Here is a 12,248-nt window from a genome sequence, read left to right as displayed (position 1 = left end):
ACATAGTCGAAGTGATATTGATGTTAATAATCTGCTTTTGGATAGTAATAACCTATTTAGTATGCCTTATATAGGGAATCCCTTTACCTGGACCAATAGAAGGAATGATAATGATCTAATTCTTGAAAGACTAGATAGAGCTGTTATTTCTTATGACTGGTTCAATATCTATCCAAATGCTGCTTTATATCACTTAACTGTCTTAGGGAGTGATCATTGTCCTATAATGCTAATCACTAGCAAACTGGAGTGCAACACAAAGAAACCCTTTAGGGTGAATAAGTCCTGGTTCAGAGACCCTACTTTCTCTGAATTAATCAAAGCTGAATGGAAAGGTAATACTAATGGCTCTGCTAGTTTTATCCTTGCTAATTGTCTTTACAACACCAAATATTGTCTCAGAAACTGGAATTATCAACACTTTGGTAATATAAATTCTCAGATTTCTAACTTGGAATTTCAGTTGTCTAATCTTACTAGAACTATTAGTAATCACAATGACAGCAGGGTTGTGGAGCTAACAAGGAAACTAAAGTGTTGGTATGATGTTGAAGAAGATTTTTGGAGGCAAAGAGGTAAGGATGATGCTATGCTCTTAGATGATAGGAACACAACCTATTTTCATCAAAAAGCAAACTTTAGAAAACAAAGAACTCAAATTGAGTCTCTACAAAACAATATAGGTATTTGGCTGGATGATAGACATGATATTGAAACTGAGCTTCTTAGACATTTCAGTGACATGAGTAGAACTACACACCCCCTAGCTCTAATGCTTATCTTGACAACCTTGATAATATCATAACTGATTAGGATAATCTTATGTTAACTGAAATGCCCTCTAGTGAAGAAATTAAGAAAATTGTTTTTGATATGAAGCCTTGGACCACTCCAGGTCTTGATGGATTTCCGCCTGGTTTCTATCAGTTAATGTGGGAGACAGTTGGACCTGAAGTTGTTAAAATGGTAAAAAAAAATTCCATTCTAAATACATTCTAAAACAATTAAATCATAACTTCACTACTCTCATTCCTAAGAGTAATTGTCCTAAAAATGCTGCTGATTTTAGGCCCATTAGCCTCTGCAATGTGTCTTACAAAATAATATCTAAGTTGCTAGCCTCTAGACTTAAGAAAGTTCTGAACAAAATTATATCTCCTTCTCAGACTGCTTTCATATCTGGTAGGCTAATACATGATAATATAGTTATTTCCCATGAATTGATTCATTCTATGAAGAAAACTAAGGCTAAAGATGGTTGTGTAGCTATCAAACATGATATGTCAAAGGCATTTGACATAATTGAGTGGTCCTTTCTCCTTGATAGCGTCAAAAAGCTAGGTTTCTCTTCAGATTGGTGCAGTATGATCAACCAGTACATTTCAACTGTCTCCACCTCCATCCTGCTCAATGGTGCTCCAGGTAAAATTTACTATCCCCAAAGAGGATTGAGACAAGGAGATCCCTTGTCTCCATACCTCTTCATTCTGTGCAATGGAAGCTTTGTCTAGAAGTTTAATTCATGCTGAGCATGATAAGCTCATCCATGGGTTTAAGGCCAATAAACATTGCCCTTCAATCTCTCATTTGTTCTTTGCTGATGATTGCCTTATTTTCATAAAGGCAAGAACTAGAGATGCTAGAAACTTAGCTAGTATCATTGAACAATTTAACAAATTTTCTGGGCAAGCTGTTAACTTTGAGAAATCAGCTCTAGATTTTAGCAAAAAAGTTCCTAATAATGTCAAGAATGAGATAGCCAATATTCTTAGAATTAAGAGAATGTCTTTAAATGAAAAATATCTAGGTGTTCCTATTCTTTTACAAAAAATAAAATTTGATTCTTTCAAGCATTTGATTGACAATTATAAGGGTAGACTTGCTCACTGGAAACCAACCTATCTAGCTCCACCAGGAAGAACTGTAATGAACCAATCTGTTTTAGGAAGCTTAGCTAGTCATCACTTAGTTGTTTTTCCTATGCCAAAGGAGCTTACTGATAATCTTGACAGTATTCAAATGAGATTTTGGTAGGGTAAAAAAGATGGTGAGAAGGGTTGTTTTCCTAAGGGATGGACTGACATAGATCTTCCAAAAGAGCTAGGAGGTCTGAATATCAGGCAAACTGATATTTTAAATCTTGCTCTTCTAGCTAAATTAGCTTGGAGGATGGTGGAGAATCCATATGATAAATGGGCTTGTATTCTTAGGGGTAAATACTTTATGAATGCTAATCCTTTGTGTGATAGTGTGTCTAAACAGGGCTCTTGGATTTGGAAGGGGATCTGCACAGGCCTGGACATAGTCAAAAAAATTTATGTTTGGGAAATTGGTAATGGTAAGTCTGTACATATTTGGAAAGACAATTGGATTCCAAATATGCACATATCCCCTTCAACTCAATTTTACTCCTCTAATATGGTGCATGTAAGTCAGTTAATTGATCATGATATGAAGTGCTGGAAGTTGGAAACCGTTAATGCTTTATTTGATAGGAATATTGTGTTTGAAATTCTAAAGATCAGAATTCCTTTCAATGGAGAAGATAAGCTTAGATAGGAACCAATTAGTAATGGAATCTTTACTGTGAAATCTGCCTACAAAGTCATTTTAAATGACAGATTCTTAAATAAACCTAGCAAAAATAATATGAATATTAACTGGTGCTCCTTCTGGAAACATAAACTGCCTCCTAGAACACAACATTTTATGTGGAAATTTATGCATAAGTGTCTGCCAATTAAGTACAAACTTGCTAGAATCACCAAGTACCATTGTAATCTTTGTCCTATGTGTAATCAAAATGTTGAAACTACTCAACATCTGTTTGTCTCCTGTACTGTTGCTAGAGATATCTGGAACAAGATTGATACTAATCTTTTAAATCTGCTCTTAAATATTGATTTACATCAATGGGTGTGCCAGTTTTTTCCAACAGGTAACACCTCTACAGTGCTGGATTTTAAAAAGTATGAAATTGTTGCTTTTTGTATGTGGTCTATTTGGAAGACAAGATGTGCTAAAAACTTTGATGCAGTAAACCCTAATATTGATCATGTAGCTAATGCCATTAATATGCAGATGAATGACTGAAGGAATTTAATTCCACTACATTCCAATAATAATCAACTGCCTAGACAGAGGCAATATCATTGGTCTCCACCAACTAATGATATGATCAAAATAAACTCTGATGCTTCATTTGTTGATAGTAATAGCTACTCTGGATGGGCACTAATGGCGAGAAATTTTGCAGGTAACTGTGATGGACTGCGAGGAGGTGCAGATAGTGCAATTGATTCTGAGCAGGCTGAGGCGCATGCTTTGTTGAATGCAGTTTTATGGGCTAAGCAGAAAGGCTGGACAAAGGTGCACTTGGAAGGAGACTGCCTGAACGTGATCAATGCAGTAAATGGTTCTCATTCAGCAGTGAAATGGACAACACAAAACTTAATAAATTATGTAGTAGACATTCTTAATTTTTTTTCAGTTTGGTTATGCACATATGTGCACAGGGATGCAAATCATTTAGTTGACAGTCTAGCTAAATTTGCAAGATCCCAATCTGTTTGCTTTCAGTATTTCTTAGATGCTCCTGAATGGATTCAAACTTTGATCCAACAGGATAAAACTCTTACATAAGCTCTTTTTGATATATGTCATCTTTCCTAGAAAAAAACAAAAAAAACTATCACTTTCCTCTTCCCCTCTCGATCTCCTTCTTCCTCCGCAACAGTTTTTCTACAACAAAAGGCACACAATAGGATAGGAGAATATAGCTAGATGAGCTCTCAATTTTGGCGCCTAATGATTTTGCCCTAGTTGAAATATTTTAGACAAACCATTTGTCAATAAGAAGCGTCACTACTTGCCGTCAACACAAAGAATACAAGAACAAAGGCCACCTTGGGCCCACAACTTCGGCCTACCTATCACCCAAAAACAGCCCATTAACATGACACCAAAAACGGCTCTGTCATAGATTACTACTCCAAAAAGTAGTGAAGTACAGAAGTAAAACTCTTTCCTCTGTTCCTTAATATGCGCATTTTAAGTGCATTTTAGTATCTTAACGTAAACGTACGCAGGAAAAAGAAATTTGTATTAACCTAAAAATAGTAAAATTCAATTCCTTATTCTTTCTGTTTCAGGTTTTCTTCTTAATCATTCCCGATCTCCGAATTTTCGATTTTCCTCTTAAATTCGGAGCTAGGGTTTCACACCGAATTCTTCGTCTCCAGGTAAATACTACTAGTTTCTTTGCGTTAATTCTTCGCTGTTTTTTATTGTTAATAAATTTAGGGATTTTTTTTTCTGAACTGTAATTTTTGTTTTCTCTAGATTTAATAAGGCTTCAAAAGATAGTATAAGACGGAGTTCGCGAAATGTTAGTGTTGAATCGGAAGGGAATAGATTTAGTCGCTTGTTTCAATTCATTGTGTGAATGGCATCCCATAGAATAACAATTCCTGTTTAGGGCTTAACGCCGGCCCTTTACATCCCCTCCTATCAAGGTATGATGATTGTTGCTGTTTTACTTGATATAGAAATTGCTTTGTTGTTTGTATTATCTCTGCAAAATTACGCTTTGGAATGGTAAAATATACCAAGTAGGCGAATTCAAATGTGACCTACTTCAATTATTTGGTCTGCAGAGCAGAAACATGAATTTATCTTATGATTAATTTATTTGAAAAAAGAAAAATGATTGTCAATTTGTGCTTTCTAATTTAGGAAATTGAGAAATTGCATTTTACAGGTACAGGGGTTCATTTGTGTAGTGTGCTACTTAAGGTTGTAGTTTATATTGGGAGTGTTAAGATTTCAACATGTTTTCGAAGAGTGATTCCTTTTCAAGATTCATGGGAATCGGCTGCTGTAGTTGTTTTGGATTCAATGTGCAGTCACAAGAGCATTTGTTGAGCGATTATGAGTCAGATGATGGAGGTGATTATGACTGTGAACGTACTGATATGACTAACGGAAGTTATGCTGAGTTGCAAAGCCCCTCTAAACGATCTGAACAAATTATATTATTTAGAATTCAAACTGGAAAGATATGCAGGGAAATTCCCGTGAAGGAAACACATCTGGTTGTTCGCTCAGAGGTAAACAATGAACACACTACCTTAGTAGAATAAGTTGCATCTTTTCTCCGCCCTTGCCAAAGGGCTTTGTCATAACTTAGATAGTATCGTGTAAGTAAGCAAGGGAACTTTACTTTGTGATTCATGATTCGCAAAATTCATGCACATACAAAAAAGTTTATTTCGATGTGAAGATAGAGGTAATAGAGCCTAGATATGTATAAAAGATTGTTCAAGAAATAGGATTAAGCTTAAAGTTAGTTACTTTCTTAAACCTATGCTAAATAAGTAAATATACATGTGTCTTAATCTTAGGCTTAGGAAGTTTCTCGCAGGCTATTCCAGATTCCAGAATGTACTCTTTATTCACACTGTGTCCCTGTATATGGTTTATTTTGGTTTGTGTATCGAAGGAAGTCTTTTGTACAATTATGGATCCATTGTGGCTCAAAGCAGTCTCTCACGTAACCCTGCTGATTATTGATTGTGGTACTTTAGCAAATATATTAAAATACTAATTGGTACTCTTGTGTGTGCGAAATTTGGGATATAAGACTAATTTCCATCTGTATTGTCCAGGATGATAGTGGAAATAAAATGGTTAACGAGTATGTTCGAGAGTTTAAGATCGGATCTGGTAGCTACGCCAAAGTGGTAAGAATTGATATGTTGACTAGTGTTTTCATATTCATCAGTCAGACGAGGTTAGCGTAACTTCACCTCACTGTTTTTTCTTCTCTCAACATAACCATTTTGCCTTTGCTATTCTACAGGTTTTGTACCGAAGTACTATAGATGGAAAACGTTACGCTATCAAGGTAGTGATTTTTTCCCACATACATGTATTGCCATTATTGTGCCTGTAGTTATATTTACTGACAGTTTACTTTGTTTGGGCTGTCTTACTAAGTGAATAGGCGAAGTAATTAACTTCCATCAAATTTTCACTAACTTATAACTTGTGCCATATTTCATCACAGGCTTTTCATAAGTCCCATCTTTTAAAACAACGAGTTGCGCCTTCAGAAACCGCCATGAGTGACGTTCTTCGGGAGGTATGTGCTTTTCTTTTTCTTTTGCTTGATGTTTTCTGTTAGGATGCATTTTAGTTAGGCCTTTAAGATTAGCCCTATCTGGTTCTACAAGCCATCTCCTTCCCTCCATGTATTGGGGAGAGCAGGACATTGAACATTTTGGGCCTAAATATGTGACCTGTTTGAAGATTCAATGCGGACCTTGGAAGAGGGGTTCAACCCTCACCTGTGGCATGGCATGGTCCATCTTCTGTATCACCTTTTGTCCAGTATTATAGTCTCAAGTTTTACCTACTGGTTAGTTGTGGAGTTCATTTAAGAAGTCAGATAGGCGTTTGAGTTGGTTGATAAGTTCATTTAGTTCCCACGCTCAATGATGTGTTAGTTCCCTGCGGATCTGTTTCATTAACTTCTAGAGATTTTATGAGTGAACAACTTTGTGAATCTTTTTGAATGTACTGTATGCATCTAGCTTTGTCGCATGCAGTGTCAATTACCAATCACGAGTCATGTGCCTTGTCTTTCCTGCAGGTTTTAATCATGAAAATGTTGGACCATCCCAATATAGTCAATCTCATTGAGGTGATGGATGACCCTAACACTGATCAGTTCTACATGGGTATTCATTGACACTTCCTTTTTCCTGGCTTTTTTTGTTTTAAGACTCTGACTCTGTGGTTGGTAAACAGTAATAATAACTGTTTGAATTTTGGACTAACTTGTAACATCTTTTCCTTTTCTTCCATAGTTCTTGAATATGTGGAAGGCAAGTGGGCTCCTGAAGGTTCCGGTGCATCTGGTGGCTTGGAGGACACTACTATTAGAAAATATCTTAGAGACATTGTTGCTGGGCTGATGTATCTCCATACTCATGTATGATATTAATCTCAATAGTTCTTTATTTGTTGAACAGATTCCTGTGATTCAAAGATTATTTTATTTTCCGTTAGTTTCACCTCTTTGTAGAAAATTGTATGAAAAGTGCCGCAGCTGCGGTTCGTACAAATTTTCTCGACAAGCCATGAGTGACCCTATGATTTGTCACTTGCAGCACATTTCTGTCATGAAGTCATGTCAGGAATGCTAATTAAGGACTTACACGAGCTATGCAAGACCCTAATTTGTCTCGAAAATTTGTACCAGTATAACTTAGCTACTTTTTATGACTGGTCTAATGCTTTCTAACTTCTTATTTTTTAAATTTGACAGAACGTTGTGCATGGTGACATTAAACCTGATAACCTTTTGGTTACAGGAAGCGGCGTTGTTAAGATAGCAGACTTTAGTGTCAGCCAGGTCTTTGAGGTAAGGCCTGTTTCTGCTCTAAACTTTGTAATGTATAGACGATATTAACATATGGAGAATTTTGGTGTGGTTATTAAGATCAAAAGAGAACTTCATTGACCCAGGGTGTTTGGCGTTAAGCTGTTTGACATTTTGACAACACATCTCTCGTGACATTATGATCTTTTCTTCCGCTAATAAATTGTCATGGGTATGGGTTGCGCTTGGAAGTTAACATGCTATTGATCATTGGCCAAAGTAAATAAAGTTGAACAAACGATGCGTAGTCGAGGCACTAAAATTTTGTTTTGCTTTTCTAGATTTCTACTTTTTAGTGGTTGCTAGTGTTGTCTTCTGATTGAAGTGTTTCCCCAAAGATATCCTTCCTGGAGACTAGCTCTGATCTTGACCATAGCAACATTTGTTAGCCGAGCCTCGAAAACATAGTTTGTTATATTCCAGCTGGAGAGCTTAAGTTTCATTAATTGATGGCATCAGTATTGAGAATGGACTAATATTAGTATCTCACGACAGTGAATCTTTTTCTATGATCGAAAACATGCTAATTTGCTAGATTAATCGACAGGACAATTTTGCCTAACTAACCTGACCACTCATATTGGCATGTTGACCTAGAAATACTTTGTATCCTGACCTCCCTTTATCCTGATTTTATTTACAGGATGAAAATGATGAACTTCGGCGATCTCCTGGGACTCCTGTTTTTACAGCACCGGAATGTTGTTCAGGTGGGTGGCCCAACTGCTACAGCCTATAGTAATTCACAAGATAGGTTGGATTGAAGGAGGGGTGACTAGTTCTAATTGATTTTTAATATTGAAAATTTTACCTTTGCGTGAACAGGTATAACCTACCATGGTAGAGCAGCAGACACTTGGGCTCTTGGTGTTACCTTGTACTATATGGTGTTCGGAAAATACCCGTTTATCGGGGACACGCTGCAAGAAACTTATGACAAGGTTCGCCTACTTCCACATTTGTTGTTTTTCATGGCTTACTGTAACATTTTTATTTAAATTTCTTGGACAAATAAATGAACCCCTTGTAATTAGTATTCTTTTTTTTTCCTCCAGATTGTTAACAACCCTATAACAATTCCGGACGAGATTGACTCACAGCTTAAAAATTTGCTGGAAGGAATTCTTTGCAAAGGTCAGTTTTGGTGATATCCCTCATCCCAAAAATTACTTTGGACTTTGTTCTAATTTGTTCTTCTTTGCAATTTTGTTGTACTCCAGACCCGCAATATAGATTTACTTTGAATGCTATTGCGGAACATCCCTGGGTTCTCGGGGAAGAAGGGCCTATTCCTCAGCATGTATGTCGTTGCAAACGTAATATTTTCTAGTAGACACAGAATTTGACTCACAGAAAAGAGAGCAAGGGAGGTTGCTTACTTGAACCCCAATACTGACCAAACATTGACACCATGAGGATTTTGTATAGTAGAGGATAAAGGATTTTGATGGGTTATCAATGATGCTAAGGGGAACAGCAAGCAATAGAAATTGCAGAAACAACTCGATTTGGGAGTTTACTGATTGGGTAAAAAGAAATATCATCTAACTTCTTGCTTAGTGGTTCAACTAGCTTTTTTTTTTTGAGTATTCTGTGGGGCGCTTTCGTTACTTTTTTGTGTGTGAAAAATTCCTGTCTGGCAATTTTTTTCTTTGAGAACTCTTAATGGCAGTTGATAGTGTTTTGCCCTAACTTTATTTATTTGTTTTATATATTTGTTGTGCTTAGTGGTTGTACCATAAAATCTGTCTTTCTTAAATTTAAATTAAAATTTGATCATAGTTTATTGGTTTAAATTTGGTCATATTCTGGAAGGGTTGGTGCTCCACTACAGCCTGTTAGAAGCTGATGTGTTTGTTAATCCAAATTTGTCAATTTTCGTAAGCAACTTTTCTTTGTGGTTTGTATCTTCACTTTCACTAGATTAGATGTATTTCTTTATTCACTTTCTGGTTGAAAGCCGGTGGTGCTGCTGGTTGGCTCTGTGGCTACTTTGATATATTTATGGCTTTTCGCCCTACTTTTTGTCTTTACACTGGATACCATGCTTCAGAGGCTTTAACTATGGCTATGATTGTAATATAGTGACACTAGAGAAGAGCATCATTGTATGCTATTTAGCTGAAATGGGTGCTCGATCCAAAATGACTGAAAATGACTGGCATTTTCGTTCAATACGGTGATTTTTACATATGGTTGGTTGTGATGATGCTAAATCAGAAATGCTTTGCAACGCGTCAACTAGAATATAACATTCTTCTCATTTTTTTTTTTGAAGTTTCTGGAAATCATTATCACCATACCGTCCTATAAATTTACGGATCATAACATTTATCCCAACAAATTATATATCATAAATGGAGAGTTTACTTTTCCCGCATATACAAGCTATTAGAGCAACCACAGTGGGCGAGTATAACCAAATATTTGGTCAAAAAACGAGACACAGCGGACAGACCATCGATTAAAATCCGGACCAAATCCCAGACTATACTTGGTCCAAGACCAAAACCAAATATAGTCGAGCGAACGTATAGTTAACGCCCCACCACCAGGCGGGTGTATAGTTAATGCCCCACACCAGGCGTACTTTATACCTCCGTCCCATTTTTTTTTCTTTTAGGTGGGGCGGGGTTTATACCTCCGCCCCACTCCTTTTTTTTACACTTTATATATGGGGCGGGCTTTATACCTCCGCCCCATTTTTTTGTTTTTTTTTGTTTTTCTTTCTGTTTTTAGTTTTCTAGAATCTGATCGGGCGAACGTATAGTTTATGCCCCACACCAGACGAACGTATAGTGCACGCTCGACCAAATTTAGTCTTCTACCCGTAACGTCACACACCAGACTAAACTCAAATTTGGTAATTTTTTTTTGTCTTTGATCTTTGATTATACTCACCATTGCGGTTGCTCTTGATACTCGTATTTTAAATCTAGAAAACCATACCATACCTTCCAAATGCATGATTGATGATGCAGCTTTACCATCTTCTCACTCACTCACACATCACATCATATTCCGTTAAAGATGTTGTCATCTTGAAACAAAAGTTGATGTATTTAACAAACGGTTAAGATTGTTTTGATAAATAATATGTGACCCCATTTTCAACGGATTAGTAGGTCCTACCGCGACTTTAATTTTTATTCTTCTTCTTTCATTTTTATGGGACAAATATTTAAAGAAAAACCAAAGATACAGACGTGGCTGCAAGAGATCGTGAGTTGTGACTTTGTGAAGATGAGAAAACAGAAATTTGGTCAGAAACGCGTACTTTTTTTGTTTGTTGATTATCATGTTGTGCATAATATAAGAAGATTAGTAATCAACGGGTTGAATTGTGGTAGATGTTAAAGTCAATGAGGTGCAGCACGACATATATCCTTTTGACTTTTATTTTCATCCATAGTCAACTATAATGAGGACTTTTTCCTAGGTTACGGGATCCCTTGAGATGTAAGATACATTTACTATGCAGGTACTTGTCATGCTTTGCTTTGCCGATCGGATCGAAATCTGGTAACTATTAATCTAATCCATGCAAACAATCATGAATTATGTGTTTGGCGTTACTTATAATAAATTATGAGAATCATCGATTAAACAAAATGAATCACACGTAAAAGAAAACATGAGAATTAAAGTGGCTCAGCATTAACACCTACATCCACTGGACAAACCCCTACATAGTGAGATATATTGATCATCAGATGAATTCTCTGAGATAGTGATTACAATTACATTTGCATTCTATTTATAGAATTCAGAAGATGAAAAAGATATTACTCATAAATATCAGGATTACTTTGTTTTTGGTACTCAAGTTTTGTCCAACTTTTGAGTTTGGTCTAACATTTATCCAGCTTGGTGTTTGGTACTTGGAAAAGACGTTGACCCGCATTGACTCAGTTATAGCTTTACTTTTTTTAATGAATTAACAAATAAATTTTTAGAAAATGGTAAAAATATAATTATTAGATGAGTTTACTATCATACCCATCACTTTCTTAATATTTACATTAGATCCAACGGTTTTAATAAACCCATTTAGTCTACGGTCGTGATCAATCTATTAACCCTAACTTTTTATTTTCATTTCTTCTCTTCGTTTATTCCGCCTCTACTGTTAACTTAGATCAAAACGGAGTAAATCGAGAACAGAGAGAGAGATTGAGAGAGGGAAGATTTATGATGAGAGATCGAGTGGAATTATGAAAGGAGATAAAGAACAGAGATTAGCAGGGAGATTGAAGCTGATGTTGATTGAATGAAGATGAAATTGAAGAACAGAAGATAAAAATCGAAGTAACAAAAAGATACAGGTGGTAATAATGATGGTTTCTGCAATCGAAGAACACAGAGAGGAGATGGTTGTAATGGAATCAATTATAGGTTGTCGGATTTAGTTCTACGGCAAGAAATTAAACTCAACAGATGATTCTTGAAGTTACAGAGCAGAAAAGTGGGTGTTTCTGAATCGATAGGAAGAATGAAGGTTAGGGTTTGTGACGAATTAGAACATGAAATTGAGATCGAGAAGAACAAGACGCTGGTGTTGTTGATTAAAAAATTGGGTTGCAGTAAGATTTGATTTTGGTTTGTGTGTGATTGATTTATGATGGGTATTGGTGCTGGTAGTAGTATTGCAGAGGTGGTCTAAGTGAATTTTCCCGATGGTGCAGGTGAACTTAAGCTGCAAATGGTAGTGAGCTGCTGTTGTAATTTGGATCTCGATTCAATTGTATTTTTTTGCTTTAGGAGTTGAAATTTTAAGTTTTGATTTTTGTTTTGGGGATCTTGA

The 12,248-nt window shown here is 36.2% G+C and overlaps 2 protein-coding genes across 2 annotated transcripts; both read left to right on the top strand.

Annotated features, from left to right (window-relative positions):
- The first annotated feature begins 834 nt into the window (after window positions 1-834).
- On the top strand, window positions 835-2,559 carry LOC113311601. The gene is made up of 4 exons (XM_026560422.1): window positions 835-966; window positions 1,167-1,422; window positions 1,502-1,923; window positions 2,035-2,559. The coding sequence occupies exons 1-4, from the start codon at window positions 835-837 to the stop codon at window positions 2,557-2,559; spliced, it is 1,335 nt and encodes a 444-aa protein (XP_026416207.1).
- Window positions 2,560-4,079: 1,520 nt separating this feature from the next.
- LOC113313386 (serine/threonine-protein kinase GRIK2-like) lies at window positions 4,080-9,225 on the top strand. Its single transcript, XM_026562146.1, has 13 exons — window positions 4,080-4,241; window positions 4,342-4,514; window positions 4,760-5,108; window positions 5,667-5,741; window positions 5,861-5,905; window positions 6,068-6,142; window positions 6,653-6,740; window positions 6,870-6,994; window positions 7,331-7,426; window positions 8,088-8,154; window positions 8,270-8,385; window positions 8,500-8,578; window positions 8,665-9,225. Exons 3-13 carry the CDS (start codon window positions 4,830-4,832, stop codon window positions 8,772-8,774), a joined length of 1,155 nt encoding a protein of 384 aa, XP_026417931.1. The 5' UTR covers window positions 4,080-4,241; window positions 4,342-4,514; window positions 4,760-4,829; the 3' UTR covers window positions 8,775-9,225.
- Window positions 9,226-12,248: the final 3,023 nt, after the last annotated feature.

The sequence above is a fragment of the Papaver somniferum genome, chromosome 9 (assembly GCF_003573695.1).
Source record: "Papaver somniferum cultivar HN1 chromosome 9, ASM357369v1, whole genome shotgun sequence".
In the NCBI taxonomy this organism is placed as follows: Eukaryota; Viridiplantae; Streptophyta; class Magnoliopsida; order Ranunculales; family Papaveraceae; genus Papaver; species Papaver somniferum.
Note: the sequence above shows the minus strand (reverse complement) of the source record. Positions and strands in the feature narration are given on the sequence as shown.